The sequence below is a fragment of the Chiroxiphia lanceolata genome, chromosome 5, assembly GCF_009829145.1.
Source record: "Chiroxiphia lanceolata isolate bChiLan1 chromosome 5, bChiLan1.pri, whole genome shotgun sequence".
Taxonomy (NCBI): domain Eukaryota; kingdom Metazoa; phylum Chordata; class Aves; order Passeriformes; family Pipridae; genus Chiroxiphia; species Chiroxiphia lanceolata.
Window position 1 is genome coordinate 23,393,287 of NC_045641.1, and position 25,242 is coordinate 23,418,528.

At 39.6% G+C, this 25,242-nt stretch overlaps 1 protein-coding gene across 3 annotated transcripts in view; it reads right to left on the minus strand.

The window, feature by feature from the left end:
• The window catches only part of CPED1 (cadherin like and PC-esterase domain containing 1), a 147,897-nt gene extending 122,920 nt beyond the window's left edge, over positions 1–24,977 (minus strand). For all 3 annotated transcript variants that reach the window (XM_032687428.1, XM_032687427.1, XM_032687429.1), the window contains exons 1-3: positions 24,842–24,977; positions 23,901–24,371; positions 12,077–12,263 (exon numbers count right to left, since the gene is read on the minus strand). In XM_032687428.1, the coding sequence (XP_032543319.1) occupies positions 12,077–12,263; positions 23,901–24,152 (439 nt within the window). In that variant the 5' untranslated portion in view covers positions 24,153–24,371; positions 24,842–24,977. The remainder of the gene's footprint in view (positions 1–12,076; positions 12,264–23,900; positions 24,372–24,841) is intronic.
• Between the last annotated feature and the right edge of the window lie 265 nt (positions 24,978–25,242).

Sequence of the window (25,242 nt, forward strand, 5' to 3'; positions counted from 1 at the left end):
ATGCAGAATCACCAAGATTCAAAAATTCTATTACAGAAACATTTACTAAAAGTCCAGTCATTTTTTTCAAGGGAGGAGGGGAAAAAAAGAGAAATTTATACCTGAAGCTCTCTTATTTTACTGTAACATGAATTACAGTTTTCAGACCCATGTCTTAGTTGCTGAATAAAAGTGCTGTGATAACTGGTTCTGTCATAAAACTCATCTACAGACCTGCCCAAGGGAGCCCAGAGAAACCACAGCAGGTGGAGGAATCCAAAGAACATCCTGTTCCAGCTGCTCCCAGGGACATTGCAGGAGGGGGATCTGTCCACAAAATACTCTTTTCTCTTATGCACATGCACACACACACACGTGCACACACACGAAGGAACACAGAGGCACAAGGCTGGGTGGGGCAACCCCAGTAACACTGTCACAGAGATACAAGCCTCTGCCCTGGTCTCCCCAAGATTCCCAGGGGACGCTCAGTCCTAGTGCCCATCAGGATGAGTGAACGGGAGCCCCAAAGCACCTTGTGGACCTGAGGAGGAGTTGGAAGCACATCCTAACTGGATAAGTGTGTACATAGGAGTTAACAACAAGAACAAGAGGTGCTGAGGCAACCTTCCCACTAGACTATTGCCAAACCTGCTGATTCTGCTACTTTTACAAGGAAGAGTTTGGGCTTTTAGAAAGGTGCATGCAACAAAAGAGCTGGAGACTGGAAAGAAGATTCAATTGGAAAGTAGTTCCTGGGGAGGAGGAGTTCTGGCCAAGGGAACCAAACTGCCAGCTTGGTTATACTTTCTATTCTGCGTTTCACCCCAACCTTTCTACCACTCCCACTCTTTGCAACGGAACATGAGGAACCTGAGCTGAGCCACCCTCTGAATGACAGCACTAATGAGAATTCATCATTGATTTTAAACTGTCCTAGAGCTGAGAAAACAGCCTCTACCTTTCTACGGATATAGAGGAGGTCAGGATAAGAAGTAGATGGGTTTGTCTTAATGTCCTGTTTCATTCTAATTACAATGAATTACAGTAAAAAATGACAATGTTAAAAGAATGATGTTTGATCACATACGCAAAAAAAAAAAGACACATATTTTAAGGTCCGAATGGCAGCCCTTGGTCACTGCAATTACAGCATGCAGGCAGCCTATGCCAATCCTTATTATTGTATCAGAATCCATAACACCCAAGAAACAGGAAACAATCAGAATACTGAAAAAGAGAAGCTTGGGAATAAAGGCAATGGCTAAACGAAACAGTGTCAGGACAAAGGGTCAACTACTCATCTGTAATCATCTGCTGTGTTTGTTTTCTTCTCCTGGGTGGCCATGCAATGCCCCAGGAGACAGCCTAGGGCAGTGACAGTTCCTAAAACTCAGGGAAAAGCAGGCCACCCTCAGTGACAGGACCAGAGTGTAGATATGTGGACATGAGCCATACTGCATCACTTGTCCTCAGCTCTAGGGAATTGATCCGTTTTATTTATGAGTTAGACAAAACCACAGAAGATAGTGATGCAATAATTAAGCCATGGCTAATGTAATGGAGACTTCCTACTGTACCCAGAGACACTGTTTTCTATGCAGCACCCTACTCTGCCTTTCAGCTCTACTCACCTGGCACGCCATGGGGTAGTGAAAGTTGGTGACACGGATATCATTATGACTACCACGTAGAGCATCCATGGAACATGGACTCTAAAGTAGACCTTAAAATTATGCCTCCAAACATCTTAAAGAGACCTAGGATCAGACCTCTCACTTTTAAAGGTCAACAGACACCCTCACATTATTAGATTTGCAAAAAATGTGTACTGTAACGGCTGGGGCGTAAATCAGATGTGTCATGGAGCTGCATAGAGAAGTAAAAAACCCAATGCCTTCTCCTACTTCACGTAGAGGGCAACATAACTAGTCTACAATTACCTTCTGTGCTAGCACTTTCTGGAATACTTCCTTCTCTCTGTTGTTAGAGCTTTCTCCAAAAGTCCTCCAACCTTTTTCTAAAGTCATAGCATTACACTTCAAGTGAAAATAGGGTTAACATGTGCCTGACTCTGTATTTAAAGTCCTTGTCTTCAGCCTACTCTTTACAAAAAATGACCACAATTATTTTTCATCAAAGACTGACTTCTAGACAGGTTCCAGTGACATCTGGCCTCAGTGGGGTTGTGAAAACTGGAGTGAGCGAGGTTTTTTGAGAGACTTACTAAAGCCAGCTGGGGAAGGAATATTTAAATGCTTAACTCCAAACACAAAAAATTACTTCTTGATTTGGTCCAAAATAGCTAGATCTTGTTCTTACTTTGTTTATCAGCCTGTTTAACAGTGTTTTAGTATGACAGGCTTTCTATTTTATATCTTGTAAAAAAAATAATGAATTGTAGCAAACAGTGGTTTTCTTCCAAATCAAGAAAAAATGGTCTTGTCTAATTTTACCACTTTATACTAATAGTCCTTTCCCAATAAACTGATCAACTGAGCTGTCAGCTCTAAAATAACTGTGGCTGTGCTAGATTCATCTTGCATTTAAACAACACAGTAGAAAACTCAGTGTATTCTATATACGTACACACTTTTAGCGGTTGCTATAAATTAAAACAAACTCCTTTTTATAGCTAAATATTTATTTCGGAAAGCATTACCACAAATGTCAGAAATAAAGTCATTACAACAATAAGCTTGTTATACAAACACTTTATGACTTGAACAATTTGGTTCAAACTTTCCAAAACACATACCACTAAGCTCTTCTGTCCTTCCCTCTATTAGAGTCTGAATATATTTTATTTATATGAGGCATCATTGAGGAAATATGTTAATACTATACTTCTTTAATCTTGCTACCCATTAAGGTTGCTCAAATCCTATTCCTTTGTCAGTTTTTAATCCAAATCCCCTCCATATTTTGACCTTCTGTTGTGAAAAATGGACATTTTTTTGTAAGGAAATATGCCTGCCAAAAATGATTGAAATTAATGACGTGGGTTTTTTTCCTTTGTAATCAAAGAGTGGGTGTCACTTTCAGTAATATTTTTCTGTATGAAATAATTTTTTCCAGAAATCTGAAAGCTCTTATGACTAACTTGAAACTGAGAAATAGTTCCAATCTCTAAATATGTCAGAGAAGCTTCCATTCTTTTTGACATCTGTGCAAACTAGGATTACCTCCAAATGGACAAACTCAGGGGCTGAATAAAAGAATATTCAATATTACATTGAAAAATCAACTTTGATGGAGTACAATGAACATCAGAAGGGTAGAATAATCACTCCCCTCATGAAAAAAAGATTCCTATTTGATGTAAGATAAGCCAGCATAACAACAATATGTTGTGTGAAATTTTCAGAAACATGTTCTAACTCGTGGGTGGCTACTGCACTTTTGATGTCTGGGGTGGTTTTGGGATGCAGCATTCAAAAGAGCTGTCAGCTGAAAGTGGATGCAGCTGGAGAAAGTTGGAATCTGAACCTAGGAATGGCGTGGGCTGGCTGCAAATTACAATGAAGGCCCACATAGCGTATAAGCTTTTTGCTGCCTGAACCAATAAAAGTCATGGTAGCTAAAGTAAAGAAAAAAAATGTTTTTGTTTCAGTGGTATATAATGCCTCTACCTAAAATGGGAGCACAGTGATGAAAAGCAGCAGCACACTTCTCACAGCTGACCAGGGCACAGAGCCAGTGAGCACATCAAAAAGGGTGCACAGCTTCCAGCAGCCAAAACACTGGGCAATCCTACCCAACAATCCCTTAGAGAGAGTGCTCTGGCGGGACTGTGACAGGCTTCTGGCTCGACTTACTGTCATTCTCCCATCACCTATTTTAGCAGACAATTATCTGACATTTAGGAACAGACATATGTATTTATAAACTAGAGTCTCTGCTTGAACCCTATCAGAGCCAGGATTCATTTCTAAAGTGAAGCATTTTTAAAATACTTGAAAAAGCAATTATGTGCTGTTACCTTCTTATCCCACAGGTTACAGTTATGAAACATTATCTCAAATTCTTTTACAGGATTCGCGCGTTACTTTTGTTATAATTTGCATATTATAAAGCTTGCACACCAACACACAAATCCCTTGTATTTATTTAATTTCAGTGGAATTGCACATTGCTGCTTTCCTTTGGCCAGCATGTGGATCTGCCTGGACACTGGTGTTTTTCAGAGTCTATTAGCATGACATAATTTATTCCAGTAAGGTTTTAATTTTAGCTCACTGTGCAATCAGTGCGTAGTATTTTAATTGTTGGAATTTCTAGGTCAGCCCCATAAATACGACTCTCTACTGGACTGTATGTTCTGTTTATAAGACTAAAAAGAACATTCAAAGAATGATACATTGGGTAAATTTATGACTAAATGCAATATTTTGATTTTACCTTACAGACCTCTGTGTCCTTATACTTTGTTATGAACAAATAAAGAATTTCTCTTTCTCAAGGAAAAGAGTGCATCTGAAACAGGAGATTTAGCACAATCTTACAGAGTGTATATTTTAGTGCTACAAAGAAATTGTTTGTGTGCTCTTCTTCTAGAAAGTAGGACTATGTTCTGCTAATAATTAGGAAGAAGAATACATATTGTTCAGAAAAATATATGATGCATTTAGATTTCCTAACAAGAAACCACAGCATCAGATTAGAGAGCAGCATTCATCTCTGTATGTCAGAAGCCAAGATGTGTTGTACTGAAATGATGTCTGTGGCATGAAATTAATTGCTAAAAGCAAAATTAAAAAGTGATCAAGACAGTGTATGTTTCTGGTATGCATTTTCTTCCTAAAACTAAATGAACTTGAATTTTATGGAAGCAGAACAAATTTAGCAAACATTGTTTGTCACATGCTTGTAACACACTGTGTTCTGAGGACCACATTTCTACCTATTTAGCTTGTTTAGGAAGCTCCTTGCTTAACAACATACAAAAAGAATGCTTCTATTTTACTTGTCAAAACTTTGCTCAGGACTCACACAACACATATTTTGCATTACAAAGCCAATCAGTTTTGTATACTGTTGGTTATATATTTGTACCAGCAGTTAACCAAAATGATTTTGGGAAGAGAATTTACATCTGCTAGATTTGAAGATACATATGTATTTGTATGGTAACCCACAAAATACTTCTGTGGCTAGTCTCAGCATTATTATTTTGCACAATATTTTAAATTACTTACTTATGATAGAATGATCTTGTGCTTTTGCTGGCATGCTAAGAGCTCCAGTTCTGCTTATTTAACCTTACCTCCACAGGATTGTTTACACTTTCAGAACCTGATTCCAATTTACTTTAATTTTCTCAGAGACTTTTGTATTTATAAAAGCTGAGCATCTAGTGACCTCTCTATTCCTGACATTTCCTTTACTCTCCACCATGAAAAAGAACAAAAACCCCAGTGTCCCATTTCTGTTCCAAAAAAACTAAACTGCTTCCTTCAGTGGGTTGGTCCTTGTAATTGAAAATGGCAACCAGATGTTTACAGAACACATAAGCAATTTTCCTTGAGGCCTTTAGTCTTTATAATTGTTTGCTAAAGTTAGTTGGATTTCATGGAAACTTGTCTGAGGCTGTAGCAAACAGCAAGTAAGGGCTCCTCCTAAGTGTATTCTGAGCAATTAAAAATAAAATTAAAAAAAAGGAAAGTTAGAACTAATGTTACCTAATTCTGTTAATGTATTTCTAACTCAACAGAAAACCACTCATTAAGGAAAGGAATTTGGTTCTATGAGTACTGATTTTTACATACTGTCCCATGAAAACCATCCCTAGTTCAAAATATGTTATTTGCTTTCTACCTTCTCAAACTTCAGCTGGCTAGTATCTAAAAACCACTGATTTTGTGCTCCCTTCCATTTTTCCCCCTCCTGTCAGGAATGCATTCTCATAGATTTTGATTTTTTGAGAATATTTTGCATTTTAAGAAGACACTACAAACTACATACTGAAGATACACATGTATTTGGAGGACACATCCTCCAAGCCCTGAGTCACCACACCTGAATCATACCTGAAATTGCTCCATTTGCTTTAGAAATCATGTTTTTCTAAAAATCAGTTTCTTGTCTGCCTCATTGCTCAAAGTTAGTCATAGACTTCCAGAAATCTGTGAGATCATCTTGTTACCCCACAAGGGGACTCACTACACCCAATAAAACCTCTTTATCTAATATTTCAAGATGTCTAAGATCAAATGCTCCACAGCTCCAGGGGATCCATTTGATTACTTCACTAGCCTTATCCCCAAAACAGTTTTCCTAATAACAACTTTGTTGTTATTGTAGTACTGTTTACTATAGGCATGATGAACAGATCATTCTTTTTTTCTTAGCACCAGACTTTGTTAATATTTTATGTTAACAAGTATCTCTGTTCACTCAAACATACCAGCCTTCACACTCATTGAAGAAAGAGCATCACTGTGTCCTCCTATATCTACCAACTTCTCTCATTTTCACTTATTTTGCTGATACACTGTATCTTGGAAAATGAAAAGCGAATGTCTGACAGTCACCAGACATGGCCCTGAGGGCCTCTGAAAGCCACGGCTGTAGTTTATTCTCTACACTAATTAGCAGTCCTGAGGAAACTATTACTGGCTGCACTTATGAAGTAGCATTTCTGCAAGTTCCTACCTTGCTGCTGGCCCAGATGTCAGCAATTAGGCTGATACTTTTGCTATTTAGCCTCTGGTCAAAAGTATGTACAGTGAGGAGTACTAGAGGTGATACAATATGCTAAAGGAGTAACATAAAGATATACAGCAAAGATCATGCATTTCATCCTAGTTCTTACTGTGACTCATACAGTTTTTATCTAAGTTCCTCCATCTCTAACTCTGATGTGGCAGCATTTCCCTGCCTCCTAACTCCTACTGTGAATCAAAGTGAACAGAATCACTGTCTTCCCATGGAAAATGTAGATTTTCTTTAAAAAGTAATTTTTCCAAAGGATACCCAACAAACCAAACTGAAAAATCAATAAAGGCTGACTTGGAAAATTGCTTTTTGGAAGAATCAAAGGAGAGTTTTCTTTAGTCATACTTCTTCAGTCAGAGGGAGACAGAAAACTTTGTAGCTAGCATCACTCCACATCTATGAACACCTGTGCCTGCTCCTGCAGTCTCCTGCTCCCTGACATTCCCCAAGCAGCTGCTTTTACAGGGAGTGACCACTGGGTACAAAGAAGCAACAGAACTCTCTACAGAGAGCAAAGGAGGGAGGCAGCAGAGGCCATACCTTCCTAACAACACAATTCTCAAATCACCATTTTACAGCAAAATGAGTTATGCCTGACTACATACAGTTTGCTTTATCAGTGAACAGTTGTTCACTGCTTGCTGTAAGTAGTGCTCCTTTAAATAAGAGAGATCTCTTGAACCTAGCACGCAAAAAGAAGGGCCAAGATCACTCAGATTTGCTCCCATGGGTGTCGTCTCACTCATCCCTTCCTGTTCCTGGTGCAGCTCCACCCAAGCACCACTCCCACATCTGCAAAAAGCCAGATCGTCCTCACAGTTAGTTGCTGGAACGAGGGCTTAGTTAACACGGCCAAGTACTTAAACACAGCATGCTCTTAACATGACAGAAAATAGAACAGCATTAAGTGCGCATTTATAAAGCCAAAAAATTGAAAAAAAACCTTCAGAACTGATATTCTTTGCTATATATGTAAATTTGAGGATATAAATAGTGTACTATCTCCACTCAACAATGTCAGGTGATGAAACTGGTATTGATTTCAGTGAAAATTGACAGAAGAGCTAAATATCGACCAAAGCTAAATTGGGTTCAATACTTATTTTATGGAACAATAAATCACAAAAAAACCCCAATCCAAATCAATGTAGGTACTGTAGATATCTTTCTAATGGCATGGCTAAAATTTCATTTTCAATGGATGTCACTCAAACTGCAAACAGAAGCCATAGTTAAATTTAAATACTTAACTTGGTATTCTAAAAATAAGAAATTATTGTGTAAAATCAATACTATGAAAATGGTTTATGATTCCTTTTTTAAAAGTCCCTCAATACAATTGCAAAAACTTCCACCAAATAAATTACTAACATTCTAAGGCAGCAGGGAGCATATAATGTTACATTGCACTCAGTTTGCCAGTAGCTTGAATACGTGTGTTTTATTCCATGGCCAAACTAACTGGCTATCATTTGAGGTTATGCAGAATCTTTTCCATTCCAAGATGCACCAGTAACAACAGAACTTTGCATGCTATTGCTGCATGAACTAAAATTGCCTGGTTGGATTTGTAACATACAACTGCACATGTTTTTTGGAGTCTGCAGTGTGCTGAGATTTGCTTAACTATTAGGAAAGGTGAAGAATTGAGAAATGAAGGAAATGCCTTTTAAGGAGGGTTACTAATGAGGCAGGCACATTGAGCAAAGGACAGAAAAACTGATGGCTGCAGAATGAAAGATACAAGGAGTTTATTTCTCTTTGAAGATATCATCTGGGCAAAGTATAGAATTCATAAAGGGTTCAGGCAGCAGACAGTAACTAGGGAACATTATTTTTGGAGGGCAGAAATGCATTTTAGTGAAAAAAAATTCTGAGATAAAACCTTCCTTTTAAAAAATGTTTGTTGTGAAAATGTTGTCAGGGCATCACAGAGCCGAAGGGACCCACAGATCTTGTTAATTTTTACTGTGGTAACAGATGAGAGCTTCTCTGATTGGAAGAACAAAGAAGGCAGAAGACATTGGAAAATATTTGGCAAGTTCTTCTCCAGTATTTGTCTCTCTGGGAGAATCTAAGGGTGCTCTGAAGCCAGATGGCTAATCCCACTCTTCTCTGATACAGCAGCACAGCTCTGCCCCATGCTGAGGGAAGGAAACCCTGTAGTTTGTACAGCTCAGCATGGCAAACCTCTCAGGAGAAAGCCTGGAGGTGTGGAGCTTTCTCACTCCTTCTGATCCTTTTATTATTTTCCATGAGATTGTGACACTGGTTTCAACACCCTCCAAGGCTGTGGCAAAGGCAGAATGTGTCCCAGAGGCTACACTTCTATGAGAAGAGGTTCACATTTTAAAAAAGGACACAGACGGAAGGAAGGAGCCACACACCAATGACACCTTCTTCTGCCTGGCTGGCAGACAAAACAACTGTACCATTTGTAGATATGCTGGCCAATACAACCTGATATCTTTCTCATCTGCTGTTATGCAACTTCTTTTGAACTGCTTGCTTCAAAACGTTCTTACCACAGATACTTACTGGAGGTACTGACCATGCTAAAATGGATTGCCCAAGGTGGCAATCTCAGTTCTCTGCAAAATCTGACTATCCCATCATCTGCTACTAATACAGTACCACCTCTCTATCTTCATGCCAGCAGCAGACTAAGAGACATGTTAAACTTATAGCAAAACTGGCTCATTTAGGGCTGCTGAGAAAGTAAGTCTCAAAAAGCTCAGAGCAGGGACAGATACCATCAGTCCATGGACTTTTCCCTCCATGTGGGTTTGATTGCTAAGGAATGGTGAAAGCACAAATACTTTTTGTTCAGGCAAAGCTGCTTGAGAATTTACTGACAAAGTTATTTTTCAGTGAAAAATTAGAGGATTGAATAATTTATGTTTTACTGCAGAACACATCTGTATGGATTTTTCATAGTAATCCCATAACCATAGTAATCCCATAACCCACAGACTCTGCCATGACTAAAAAGAAAGTATACTTTTCCTTTCTGGCCAACTGTTTTCCAGTTACCAAAACTCAAAATGTTTTGGCTGGTCTGTAAGAAGTGAAAAATTTCCACTGAAGAAAACTATTCCTCCGTTTCTCTCTGGCAGCAATGAACTCAACACAGTGCTGCAGCCCAGGTGTGGAGGATCTTTCTGGAAGATCAGTGTGCAGAGCTGTCACATTTGGGTTTCAAACAGGAGCAGAACTGGTCCCAAAATTCTTAGCAGGCCAGCACAAAAAAAGTTAGGAATGTTTTGTGGTGAATTTTTTTCCATATATGACTTCAGCTAGAATCTTGGCCCTCAGCCATTCAAAACAAAAAATCCTTTCAAATTTAAGTGTACTTTGAAAGATACACGAGTAAGACAGACTGAACAAAAATAAAAGCACCAGATAGAGCTGCTAAATAATACCAAGTAAGAAGGAATGATTCTTTTTACAGATTTTTCACAACATTCAGAATCTATGTTTCTCAGTTCGTTACCTATATATTTTTAACTGAGGCTTCAAGGAGTATATTTTTAATAACTTATTACACTCCTATTAGGAAAATATGCCAAAGTATAGGCCAAAATACCCTTCTCCAAAATAAGAAGTACTATCCCATCCAGAACAGTAAACCCCATCATCTATTGGCAAAAAAATTAACTTTGAACACAGTTTGCTTAGCTGCAAGAAAAGATCATTGGTTTGGTATGCAGACATGCTCTTTTACTTACTTCTTGTTTTTAAAACGTAACTTTAAAGCTAGGCACTTACATAACAGGGAACAGTTAAAGGCAGAGTTATGTCGCCATGAAATGGAATTAATAGTCTTACTCTTTGCCTTAAATTGGCAAGCATTTGACTTTTTTATGTAATCCAACATCTGCTGAAAGCTGTAGGATGTTCCTGGAAAATACCTGAAATCTTTTCAGTTTTGTTTTTTTTTTTTTTATTACTGGAAAAATACTACAGGAAATACTGTATATAAATATAAATACCCACAGTTAAGCTGATTTCTGCAGAAGAAATGTTTGCAGTGCAAAAACCTGTATTGGAGAACTTCAATCTGAACTCATCATTGTAAGAAAATCTAGTACAGTCTTTTTTTTTATGGGTCACAACTGAATTTGGCATACCCGCTTCCTTAGCCCCATTTGAAACAAAAGTGTTTCACAGAGATGGTGCACACGATCCCCAGAGATGCCATCTTTTCTCTGCAGCCCATCTAACATTAGCAAAGCCTGCAGACATGCTGTGTCTTGTCACTGCAATGGAAACTACTCAAGGCAAGGAGTGGCTAAAGTGTGCCTATGTTACCAGACTAAAATAAGAATGAGGTGAAGACCATTCACTATTTCTTGGTACAGCCTGCCAAAGAAAACTGAATGAACCTCATTTTCAAGAAAGTTTCTTAAAGAAACTTGAAATTAGTGATGGAATTTTGGGCAGCCTCGAGCATGCTAAGTAATTATAGTTTTCATCTATGAAACTACTCGGTTTGGTTAAACTCAAAGCAAAACTGAGCTCTCTGGCAACCCCAGAAATGTTGAAAGCCCGAATGATGCAAACAGCACTCCCTTTAGCATGAGAAATACCCAACCACACCATTTTCCATCTGATAGAATGGTGACTTCTCAAAGTCTTCCAGTTTCCAAACTGTCTTGCAACAGAAAACCAAACAGAGAACACAGTTTCAGTTCATACATCTAAGGTGTCCAAGAGCTCTTAAATATGGTCAGTGTATATATAACTCATGCCCAAAGCTCCTTTATCAAGCACAGTGTAACTGTACACAACAAAGCCATAGTCCCTTGTGCAGGAGACCAGGCTTCTTCAGTAGCCTGTTTTAACTGTGGGTCAACTTTTAACAGAAACTAAGAACCAACAGTAATGCACCCCAGATTCTGCAGCAAATGGAAAATGTACTTCTTCTGTATCATGTTCTTTAACAAGCTTACAGAACAATCAAAACATTACCAGAGGAAAAAAGTACTTTTGTAGGTACAGCTTTTCTTTAAGAGAGAAAATGAAAAGGAACTAAATGTAACAGGTATGTGTTTTGTTATAAAATGCACTATTGAAAATCACTCAGTTATATTGATGAAGTTGGTATGAGAAGTCATCAGAAACCAAACTGATGTGATTTAGTTGTCAAGACTATGACAAACTACTCTGCTGCATTATTTTAAGGAAGGATATATCTAATAGAAGAATCACCTAATTGTGGAAAATTAGCTTCACAACTGAGAAGGGCTAGAATTTGGCTTCTATCCTTACTTGTATTGGACTTTATAAGCTTTATCTTTGTGAAAGAATGCTGAATAAATACTGTATTTAGTGATCACATTTAGTAATAAATGAATTAACTAAGTCCAGTTAGTCTTACTGTGATAAGGGCCCTCATGCCTGGGGTTTTCCACTAGTCTCCTGTTTTCAAGGACTGTGACTGTATATCTGTGTTTTTCCAGGATGCGCTGACAGAGCTGACGGTCGGTCTCATGGTGGGCAGGAGGTGCATATAAAACTGCTCTTCTCATGTGGCTTCCAAAGTAGTGGAGAATGGAATCATCGATCTACAGCAAACAGAGTGCAAATACAGTGGTTGTAAGATAGGACACTACTCAGCAATATAAAATACAGTTGTTATTTTTCACAAAAATAAACTAGTAACCTAATGTGACAACACAGGAAATAGCTCTAGTACAATTAAGAATCCTAAACAGTACTAGAGATTACTGTGCTCTAGAAAATTAAATGTAACCTTATCATACCTTATTGCCTTATTAGTCCAACATAATCCAGCCCATAGGAGGACTGGCAGAGAAACTTGTATATAGAAGCAAGTGGAAAGGTATTTGATGTCTCCAATGAATCCCAAGGAACACCTGGGTTACCTATCACTCGCTATCTTCCTATATAGTGTCTAGGGACAATGGCATCTAGAGAAAAGCCTTCCTCTATGTAATATCCTGCAGTATGAGCTTCTGGCAAGAAAAAATGGAAAAGAGACACCCCAAACACACAAAAATAGTGTGAGTCCTCCATGAACTTCTTCAATGCGAGTCCTTCCTACAGGCTGCAGATCCTTACAAACTGTTCCAGCGGGGGTCCCTTCCGCAGGGTGCAGTCCTTCAGGAACAGACTGCTCCAGCATGGGTCCTCCATGGGCTGCAGGTGGATACCTCAAGGTGGATCTCCATGGACTGCAAGGGGATTGCCTGTCTCAATGTGATCTTCATCACATTCTACAGGGCAATCTCTGATCTTGCGTCTAGAGCACCTCCTCCCTCTCCTTCTTCAGTGACCTGAGTGTCTGCAGGGTTGTTCCTCTCACATATTCTCAGTCCTCTCTCTGCCTGCAGTTGCACAGTTGTTTTTTTCCTCTCCCTAAATCTGTTATCCCAGAGGCATTACCAGCATCATTGATGAGCTTGGCCTTGGTCAACAGCAGGTCTGTGTTGGAGCCAGCTGAAATTGGCTTTGTCAGATATCGAGGAAGTTTCTAGCAGCTTCTCGCAGAAGCCACCCTGGTAGTCCCTCCCACTACCAAAACCTTGCTATTCAAACCCCAGTACAATAAGGCACAAAAATAGGATGCTCCATGTAGCAATCAGGACACTAATATCTAGAACAGTCTAGCTATTCTTTTGCAGTAAAAACACCATTCACAAACAAGACTTTCTTTTGGTGAAAAGCACTTGTCTTTAGGATTGAAATATACCACCAAGGATTAAAATCAGGACACGAAATTAGTTCTTCACAAGCTTGTGAATTTCAACCTAGCAGTACTTAGCAGTGTAAAAACTAAGTTATTGTGTATCTTCTAATTTTAGTAAGCTTATCACTGGAGATATGAAGCACTACACAAACAAGTCACCACCATTTTCTGCACAGTAGACTAGACTGAAAAGAGACAGATGTTTTGATATAAATAAATATCATTCAAGATGTGTCCAGTTGTTTATAGGGCTGGGATCTACTGATAAAGTCACTCTCCTTAGCAGTCTATTCCCTGAGTACGGGATGCAGTTTTACATTATGTTTGGCTGAACTGTAAGTTTCTCTGCAGCAGTGAGGAGCACAAACTATTTCAGAGTCCTAAGCTCCTAACAGCGCATCTGCTTTTGCTCCATGGAAAGGGTTAGCATCATTGATGAAAGGACCCTGAAAAAACCTCAACAGAACATTGTCAGAGTCTTCCACATATATTTGCTAAATGTGCAACCCAAAACTAGTTTAGACACTGGGATATTCAAGTAAAGGCTTGATCACTTGCTGGCCGGAAGAAGCACAAATAGCACAGGGTGAAGTCATAGGAATTGCATTAGATCACCTATCAGACAGTGTTCCTGGCATCCCAGCTTTTTAAAAACACATTAATCAGGTGACAAGCACAGCGTTAGAGAGTCTCAGATGGCCCTTCCCCACCACAGCACCCATCACTCTTGTTCCCCTCTGCCTTCGCCCCGCCTTCCTCTCCTCTTATCTTCTCTCTTTCCTGTTCTCTTGCAGTGCCAGCAGCTGCTGGCAGCCCTTTCTCTCCATTTCCCTCCCTCCCTCCCTGTTCCTAAATCCAGCCCTTGTCCCAGCCCCCCTCCTGTGCTCCCTCTCCCTCTTCCAGGCAGTCCAGCCAGATACTTCCCACTTTCCATTTCACTTGCATTGTGGAAGAAACCCAGAAGACAGAGACATCTCTTGCTTTATTTTCCAAGAAAATCCCATTTTCCATCCCACAAATGCTGCAGGGGCCAGCGCTGCGGAGTTAACTGAGGACACGTGAGGAGTACAGAGGGGCTGCAGGCCAGGACACATCCCTGTTCCATTTTTGCTGGCAATTATGGTTTCTCCTGCTCCTGTCCTTCCTGGTGTGGCCTGGGTTCTGCCTTGGATGTGGCAGCACTTTGTGTGCACCCTGCTCACTAACAGTTACCACAATTCTGTTATGCTATGAAAACACACCTTTCTTCATGAAAGCGAAGTCTCCTGCAGTGTCACCTCTGAAGTATTTTGCTTCACACAAACATTAAGAGGTCCTGCCTCAAGCACCCAGCAGTGACTTCATTTCCCCTGCAGTCAACACTCCAAGGTCAGCGCTTACAGGGCTCCCCCAGCTTAGTCACTGCCTCACAGCCCACGCCTGCTCCAGCTGGCCTTGGCCTCAGGTGCCAACCCCACATGAGGGACGAGCTGTCCCACCCGGTGAGGCATAAGGGACAGGAACCAACCAGCCCCGAAGCGTCCCGAGGAGCCCAGGGGTCAGCCAGCCTGCCTGCGGCAGGATCTGCCAGGGAAGGGGCTCTCCCTCCTGCTTCCCTGTCACCATTGACGCAGACGGCATCTTCCTCAGCTCCCTGGGGAAGAGCAGAAATGTTTACAGTGCTTTAGTTTGGCTGTGACAAATATTCAACAGAACACTGATAGCAGCATTAAAAAAAAAAAAAAGGAAACAGAAAAAAAAGTAAGTTCAGGCAGTAGCAGTGGCCTGGGTCATTTCCACAAAACACAAAGGGAAACGGTCCCAAGCAGCTCCACAGGGCTCATGCAGCAGCCGGCTCTCACCAGGCACCTCCCATGGATGCTCAGGGGGCTCCTGACAGCCCTCGCAGATGGAGCACAGCACTAGTTGCTCCAGAGGGCTTTTCTTGGGGCATTCACTCCAGAGATACACAAAAGTCCCTAAGACTGACGGTGTACAAAGCCTTCTGCCACAGTGCTGGGAAGGACCGAGTGGGGACAAACTCATCTGTGCCCCCAGCCTCCCCTCCCACTGCCCAGGCACTGGGCACGAGGCACTTTTATCCAACAGCTCCCAAAGAGCTGTGACAGGATCTCTGGGACAAGGAGACAATTCAGGATCCTAAATTTAACAGCTTGACCCAATATCTAATCTGGTACTATTAAATAATATGAAATATCTCCACACCTTTTAGGGTACTTTCTTGAGATTCATGTGTAGTGTTGCCAAATTTATTTCCTCTGCCCTTTCCTTTTAGAGCTATATGCAGCCAGGTTACAAGATGCAATGTGTCCGCTGTTTTCTTGCCAAGCCAGTGCAATGCAGGGTGGGTTGTTAGCTAAACAGAATTTAAAAAAAAACAAATCTGGCCAACTGCATGCCTGTAGCAAGTGATTCCATACTTTTTTCCAAAGTTCTATATAAAATGCTTTGCATGACTGGACATGTTGATCTAGTTACTATTGGATGTTTTTCAGAATTTCCAATATTATAGCAATAGCAGTTATGTTTATATATTTAAAGAGTCTGCTGGTTTTCATAAAATGTTTCTCAATCATAAAAATTCAGCCTGAAGAGAGAGTTGGTATAAGAGAAGCCGAGTGCAATAGACAAAAATAAACTGTTCACATATTTCCACATTTTATGGTTCTGATTTTTTTGGCATTCCTATGAATTTAATGTCCAGCAGGTTTAGACAGAAAACAAATGGATCCATAACATTTTGAAAATTTGAGAATAATTGATAAGTGGCCAAATGTTTTGGTGTACCAACCATTTATTAGCTCTTTCTCAGTTTGAAGACTCAGACTATTTGTTAGCAGGTCAATTTATCACAGATTCAATATACCTTATGTGAAAGGGATTGGTAAAGAGCATCTGCAGCCCATGTCTTACCTACAGAATGGTGTGTTTGTCTCCACAGAAATTAATGAGGCTTTACAGCAAAGTTGAGATTTCCCATATGATTTAGGATGAGGCCTGTGTCAGCTTTGACATGATATACCTGCTTTTACAGCTTACAAAACACTGCATTTAGCTGAGTCACTGACCTCATTTTAGTGCAATTGGCTGTTACACAGATGATCCACAGCCTTAACAACTGGTTTAAACAAACCACAATGGGCTATAAAGTGAATAAAAATGCATAAAAGTTAATTTTGTAATTTTTTTTTCAGTTTATAGAATAACATGAAAAACACAAAAGAAAACAAATTGAGCTCCCTTAAAATTTATTATGGTTTTTCAAAAAAACTATCACATCAAATGTATATTCCTTTGATGTCTTAACAAGATAAACGGCCCAGTTTATATAATAAAAAAGCTCAAGAATTACGTAACCATCCTTGTACAGAGGAAAATAGACATCTATTATCTGAGTTGTAATTCTTAGTTCTGTCTATATGTAAGTTCCACAAAGCTGTGAAGTACTCTGTTAAAGAGAAAATGTTTTGACATTTCCCTTGAAAGCAACATATCCAAATCTAGTTTATGAATATATAAGGATATAATTGATTCTATTAGTCTCTGAAGCTTTTCTCTATTTTACAGAATTTCTGGGTTGTTCAAAAAATCTAGAATTTGGTCACTAACTGGATCTTAGGATATATAATTGCTGTTTTTGTTTTGGTCAAGAAGAAAACAGCAAAGATATTTCAAGTTGCAGAGAGAAAAACAGTTCCTTGGCAGTTTTTTCAGATTCCAAGAAGATTGCATAATTCCATAAATATTGATGCATTGTCTATGCCTGGCAAAGAAGCAAATATACAGTTTGAACTCTTGCCATAGAATTTCACTGATCATCACTTCAACTGCAGAAACAAAATTCTTCTTCCTAATATAATGGCCCACTCATGTCTGCCTCAGCTTCTCTCAGGAAAGAACTCAAAAACTGTGAATCATCTTTTCAGCTACCCTGTTCTGGTGGCATTAGTCCCTGTGTTTATTACTAGCACCCACACTTCACACTAATCTAGCCAAGACGGTCAGTCTTGGTCCAGTAGTTTCAAATAACTGACTGCAGCTTACTTCAACCACACTGCTTTCTGCAGGTACTGAGCTGCTGCAAAAGGGATATATGAGCCACTATGCAAACCAAAAGGCCCTTGCATGAAAGGGGAGTGCAACAAAAATACCACAAAAGAGAACCAGCCACATAAAAACAACACTGGCACTATCAGCACTATTCACAGGCAGTGAACAGCCTAAATTCCCATTTAACCAGCAAAGAAAGTTTGCATCTTTGCTGTTAAATACCACCTAGCTGAACAACATTAAAAAAATCCATGAGTGAAACTCCTAGAAACTACCGCACTAATATTAAACAGCATCAATAAAAAGAGTGATAATAAAAACTTAGCATGTGGTTCTAATGCCCCAAGTCATTGATTTACAGGACTATGCAGATCTTCATTAACTCCAAATGTGACTTCTAAATTCCTTTTTGTGTTTGCATGAAAGTTCATAGAAATAGTAAGTTCTTCATACTACCATTATATTTTAAGTGCACATAGCTCCTACATCAAGAAGTAAGAGGGACGTTAATTTCCTGTTTCACTTTCTGGAGGATATTTAAATATGTTGGCTTTATGTTCTGTTGGATTTCCTAATCAGAAAGGACTGGGTTGTAGACTGAAATGTCTGGAATATAATTCTGCTTCCAGTTGTTTGTTGGATAAATACAGAACAAGCAATTAGGTTATTGGCATGACTTTGATGGTTGTTGTCTGATGACTTCATAAATCCAAGAGCAAAACCAGAGTTACTTGCACAGTCATCATCAACACTCTAAGCTGGAAGTATAGAGCTATTGTATCAAAATGCCTTTGCTTTATGCTTGCATGTAGTTCACGGTACCAAGTACCGTGTCTTAAGAACAATGAGCCAATCCTCCCATCTTATCAAAACAGCTCCTTTTGGAGAAAAACTTCATCCTGTGAAGTCTGTGAGTGAGATTCTGCCTCCGTTTCCCATTTGCTGCTGATGCATCCTTCTCAAAGTTCCCTTCCTGCAAAGTCTCCACCCTGCTCCTCTTTCCTGACTGCTACTACAATAGCTTTGCCCTTTATCATCAAAATATCTCTAGCTATCTGCTCGGTAAAAATAGCTGTTTCCTTAAGACCTTTTGCATTTTACATTGAAAATGTAAAAAAGCAAATGTCCCGCTTTCATAGGGTGCAATGTGAATGTGGTATCACTCCAAGGAAACCAGTTGCTGATACCATACCCTATATTGATTGCTTTCTAGGAACAGAGGTTTCATACCAGCGAAGTTCTTTGTTCTTCTGTGAGGAGAAAAGAGTTCTCATCCCCCTACTTATTCTATAAAATAATTTTTAAGATTAAATTTAGTTTAAAAATGTATCAAACCTTGTTATGCATAATGTAATCTTTTCTATTCAGAGCTCTCACCATGCTCCATTTCTGCATAATAGCGAAAATCATCCCTTCTCATTCTATCATCGAGCTTCAATTCTCCTTTTTCACATATTTACATTTTGAAAGTTTCCATCGGCTATGTTTTCTCTTCTTTCCATTTCCATCTCCCTTTCTCTTCCCTTGCACAATCCAGCCCTCTCTGTGTACAATCTCTTCTGTGCGTTCTGAGAAGACTATTTCTTTGCAGCTGTAGTTCCTTATTCTCCTCCTACATCTGCTTCCTTTCCCCATGCCTTCCTCCATGACACACTCCTCTCCTACCTCCTTTGTTCTCTGCTTATTCTGACTGATGCATGTATATTCCATCAAAAGAAATCAATAGAAAAAAGACATATACCTTTAGAGTGTGAAGTTCACCAGATTTGTATTACATGTCTGCATTAATTCATGATGAATTTTACATTAGAGACAGTCATTTGCATTGACTGTGAAGTCCATCTTTTTGCCGCTGAGAAGACAGAGTGGAGCACACAAATAAAGAGGGAATAATTCCATTCTGGGTGTTCAGAGTTCTACAGTCATAGTAACAATTTCTCAGCTTTTTGGTAATTTCACTCCTAATTTTCAAATATAGATTCCTGGGCCAGTAACCTATGCAAGATGTTCAGTTGGATCTTCCTTTAGCTCTTGGTTAAGAGTAAACCATGATATTTCTCCTTTTTTTCCCCCCCTTTTGCTTTTCTTTTCTTTTTCTACATAATATTTTGGAGATATGACCACATCAAACTTTCATTATCTTGGATCTTTCATCCTGTTCACTCCTATTAAATGATATCCTATCCTATCCTATCCTATCCTATCCTATCCTATCCCATCCCATCCCATCCTATCCTATCCTATCCTATCCTATCCTATCCTATCCTATCCTATCCTATCCTATCCTATCCTATCCTATCCTATCCTATCCTATCCTATCCGTTCAGAATGAAGCCATAAAAAGCCTTTTCTCATCCTTCCTCTTTGCTCACTTTATTATAGCTCCTCTTTGAAATATATCTTTTACATAAAACTTAGGTTAAGGGCCTTGAAAGGAGGACAGATTTTTTTCACCATATTGTTATATTTCATTTATTAGGATGCCAGCCTCACCCACTCATCAAATTCTCACATGATCAGCTGCATATCTTGTTTGTTTTCTTTTTTTCAGCTAGCCTTAAATGTCCAGGGCATGTGAAGCAAGGGCCTTGTGAGCATGCATGAAATAATATCCTTCAAGATCCATCCTAAAGTTTAAAAATCTGATTTTTTTTTTTTTAATACATTGGCCATGGCTGAAGAGCTAATAGGCTGAAAAAGTGCCTATCACAGAAGCAATAACTGTAAAAGGTGATTAACCATTTCATTCTCCTTTCTCTCCAGCTGTGGAAGAAAGAAAGAAAAGAGAGAATTTTTCTTTCCAGGACCAACAAAAATTCCCACTGCCAATACGGTGTACCAGGCTTCCAATTCCAACATGGATATAAAGCTTAATGGCTTGGGAATTGGCTCTTTTAAGAAACCAGGAAAAGTGTTTTTGGATCTTCTCTGACTGGGAAAGCAACTGAACCTGAGGTATCTGCCCTCCTAGAAGGCAATATAGTTCATATTCCTTCCTCCCAGCAGAGGTACTACCTGAGCAAAATGCACTCTGTGTAGAGACATCTAAATTGGCTCTGGCTGAATTAATTCAGAGAGTGGAAACACAGCTTAACCAGCTAATTAACTTTTCTCAGAACTGGCCGAGAAGCAGAGCTAAATTACTTATGATGAGTGTAACAGTTTTACATCTGGCTGGTACCAAAAGTATTTCTGGCACAATACCTTGCCAGGCAAACCTACACACAGGGCTTGTATGGGCTTTTTTTTTTGTTGATACCTATTCCAGCTTCAATGCTGTAGCACCAGCTCTTTACTATATATTCATAAATATTTCATAATGCAGGAGAGGTAAGAGTGCCCTGCTAAATCTGCAGACAACCTGCTGCTAAATGTGATATCACTCTCTAATGTCTTTAATGCTGGAAATTCAGAAATAAGCCTTGTATTTTTCATGCTAGAGATATTAACATTTAATGTTGTACTAGCAAATGTTGACCTCTGTTCCTGTGAATTTAAAGCTACAGGATATGATCCTCAGCTGCTTTTAAAACTCCTGTAATGTGTGATACCTGAGAGAGGAGTACTGTGAGCTCTGACTGTTTTTTCAGCCTATGAATGAAATCTGCATTTTTGCAATTTAAAAAAAGGCAGCTTGCACTATGTGCCCAACAAGGAAGGGCTCCATCCCAGAGCATCTTGGATGTAAAGACACATTTACAGATCAAATTGGCAATGTCTGACCCCATGCTTCTTCCAGACTTGTTTGTAACTCTCCCTTCCAAAATGAGGTTAATGTTGATATCAGAGCTGCACTGGCAAAGCCGCACTTTTCCTCAGATCTCTCCCTTCACTTCCAACAAATGGCTCATGAAAGGTGCCAGGGTTTCTTGGGATTTCGTTTGTTTGTTTGGGTTGGGGTTTTTTTTGAGGCACTTAGTGTTATGCATACTCTGAATGAAGAAATTAGCCTTTGGAAGGGGATTTTCCTCATGCAATAACAATCAGAACCAAATTCTCACAGCAAGCTCAACACAATACTGATTTTTTTCTCTGAAGGAAGCAAGAATGAAACCTGCCCCTGCCCAGTCAGAGGACAATCTGCAGTGTGACCCTTGCAATGGCTCAAAACCCATAAACACTGTGTATTACCTAAAGAATATTATCTCCAGCAGGATCTTATTTTTCTCAAAATTTATTCATGAACTTTGATTTCATAAGACGTTGCAGTGTTTGCTTTAAGTCACTGTTTAACTGCACAATAGATTTTTTTTATTGAATTTAAATTTGCTGGTTGGACTAATTATAGAATAAGAATACACGTGTGACTAGTTAATTACAAATGTGAATAACTATATTCTAAAGAAATTTTCCAGATTCATACAAGAAGATTTTAACCAGAGCTTTAATGAAAAGTTGATTCCAAACTAGCTACCATTGGTGGCATGTGACTGTAAAATAAAACAGTGTAAAGTTTCAACCATGACATCTATCTTAGATGTTACTGAGCACCCAATAAAATCAAGCCAGATAACAGTTCAGCTATCTGAATAAGCAGTGGGCAAAAACACACAGTTCAAGAACACACTTTCAGAGCAAAGTCGTAGAGGTTTTTGGAGATGTTTGTCTTTGCTGTTCCCTGAGATTATTATTCAGCCCACACAACCAGCATTCTCTGGAAACAGAGAGCAGCTTAGAGTAACATCCCAACATGTGCAAGACATTTTGTTCATCATGCTCTAGAGGAAACGTTCAAGACAAATAGGGAGCCAGTTATGGGTGGTCTTTAGAACTTGAAGAGGAATGTGTTAGGGTAGCACAGCCCTGGAAAACATACCTGTAAGAGTTAACATACGCACTTACATCTGTACTATAAGTTCAGCATGTGCATGTGATAGTCACATCCAACCACGTATGCTGGAGAGCAGTAAGTACAGCATGTTGTAAAAACAAAAGCTTCCTTCTCATTTCAAACAGCCAGAATGCCAAATTCCACGTCAATCTCCATTTTTTCTCAGGCACATTGTTAAAGAAGGTATTACAGATATTTTCAGCCAAACAGCATACTAGCAAAACTTTGCCATTATTTCACCAGTTCTTATAGATTTTAAGTAGCCAAAGGCAAGGTATGAAATGTTCTTTGCCATTACAATAGCAATGGGTAAAAAGGAATGGACTGTAAGTGTCAAAAGATGTAACCCACACAATGCAACTCACATAAGTCAGCTGTGCTTATTTCCCTTTAAATTGTAATTATTCATGTCTTATTGCTGAACAAATCTGAACCTGGTACCTACCTAGTGTACTAAAATGTCATTAAAATATAAATTATGACAATGCAGCATACAGTAGATTTCTGCAACTCATAAGATAATACTCTGACCTTCTCAAGAAAAAAAAATAAAGTTAAGTTAAAAAATTTAAGAGTTCATGCCACAGTTATTTCACATATCTGTTTTTGATTGTTGTAGAAGATGCACTTTACAACCACTCTCCTAAAATCAATAATGCTGCCCTTTTGGACTGTGAACGTTGTCTAATCAAAGAAGCAGCCTTGTACTTTTTTTTTTTAAATTTGAACTGCTTTATGTGGATGCTGTCCATAATCTGTGAGGTAACAAATTGTTTATAGTCCTGCTACAGTTGTATATAAAATGATAGCATAATGATAATTTCATAGTGTGATGTCTGCTGCACTATTAGCAGCTCTCCTATACAACTAAAGAAAACCTGAAACATTTGTGCTAGTGCTGATCACAGATGCCAGAGTATGAATAACTACCCAAATCTGGACCATTTAACAAACTACATTTTCCAACAAAAATAACACTGTTTGAATTTGGTAGATTTTAACACCCATCCTTAGGAAACCTATACAAAATAAACATGAGGTCAGGTAACCTAAGGACAAGGTAAAATTTGTGAGACAAAGATTCCGAAGTATATAGTGTGATTTGAAAATATGAAAACTGTTTCTTTTATTTCTCAAACGTGGTTAAATTCAGCTTCTCAGCAGAATCCCAGTAAAGTTCAAAGCTTACGAGCAGATAACTTTAACACAGGGCAGCTGCAGTCTCGGTGCCAATTAACAACCTCGGCCACTTTCATGAAACCCTCCTGGCTCCTGATTTATGTGCCTGTACTGTAAAGCCTCTAAACCAACTGCCAAAGCCAAAATAAAGTATGGTCTGTGCAGCAAACTGAAATCTTACTGGAGTCACAGAGCAATGCCATGTTTCAGTTGAACATTTTAGGATTCCTCTGGTAATAACAGCACTCTGAGGAGCTGGTAGTAGGAATGTGCTTGCACATATGCTGCTGTCATTAGATCATCCATTTGTTTGTATACAGATCCCAGACTTTCAAGCTTGGGCTAATTTTAGCTGGACTCAGATGATCCTGCCAGACTTGCTATCCCTTGCTTTGCTAATTATTGCTCAGCACTCTGCTCCAGCTGACTTACCTTTTTCAGTGTCTGTGAATTACTGCCAGGGAGGAAGCAGTGAGTGGTGCTTGGGGAGAACTCCTTGTACCTTCCTTGCTGTGTTTTGGTCAGTTTGTTGGATGTAATTCCATTAACAACTGCCGAAAGGATGCTGCTGGTCATGAGAGGAGTCAGGGTCTGGCAGAACAGACAGATGGCCACCACTGTGGCCAGAAGGAAGGGACGAGGGCGACAAAGCCTGCGGCACCTGGGGACTTGCCCACAAACCATGGCCTCTTTGCCGTCCTCACTTCAACCTTTGCCACATTCCACATGCAGTCCAAGTAGCCACGTCTTGCCACAGTAAAAAAAGTTAAAGGCACACTTTACCCAAAACTAGCATGAGTTTTCCCATTTCTGCTGCTGTTTTCCTGGTGTCAGGCAAGAAGTCATGGGTTCCAGAGGAGCAGAGGTTTGGGGAGCACCTTCCCACAGGGCTACTGGAACAACCTGTGAAAAAACAACAACTGAGCAGCAGCAAACAGCAGCATGTCATGGGGCATCCTGCAAGGACCCGTGGTAAGCTTTTCCATACTGTGCTCTTGGGAGAACAGACCTGCTAGCAGACAGGTGAGGAGCAGAAATCTTCACCTCTTTTGCAGAAGGAACTACTCAGCCAGACAACGGTATCCAAGCAAGCAAGAGGTTAAAGCTTAACATGTCCTGCCCACAACTGAAAAAAGTCAGAGAGTGTACCAACTTTGCGAGCACTCATTTGCTGTTTTTTCTCTCTTGCATTCTCAATTCCCATTTTGTTTTTACAGTTTCCTTCATTCCATTCCTTTTAAATTTCCTCCTTCCTGTCAGCATGCACAGCTTTCTCTCTAAAAGTGATAATTTATCTGAAAACTGACAGACTCTGAAGATTTCATTTGCATTTGTTTTGTCCAGATTTCAAGTTCAAAGTTAGGTTTACTTACTTGGTTCTTAATCTGTTTGAAGTTTTCCGTTCTCCTCTAATGGACTGCTGATTAAAACCACTTGTAACAACCCTGGCTCATGATCCCAGCTCGTCTCACACACTCAGGAGGCAGGCACACGCACATACACACGCCATCTGAAGCCAGTTGGACCACAGACTTCATATAAATAAAGGCTGGACTGCTCAGTGGGCGGGGCTAAACTGGCTCTGCTAGGAGCAGGCACAGGGCTTGGAGATGCAGTCTGAAGCCTGGATGAGGAACAAGAGGTGTCCTCGCTCATGCTGCATGCCTGGAAGCCACCATCACTGCAATTTTTAGAAAACTGCTGTTACAGTGATTAGCCTAATTGAAACAATAATAATATCTTGCAGGGAGCAGCACCTACAAAATTTTAATCC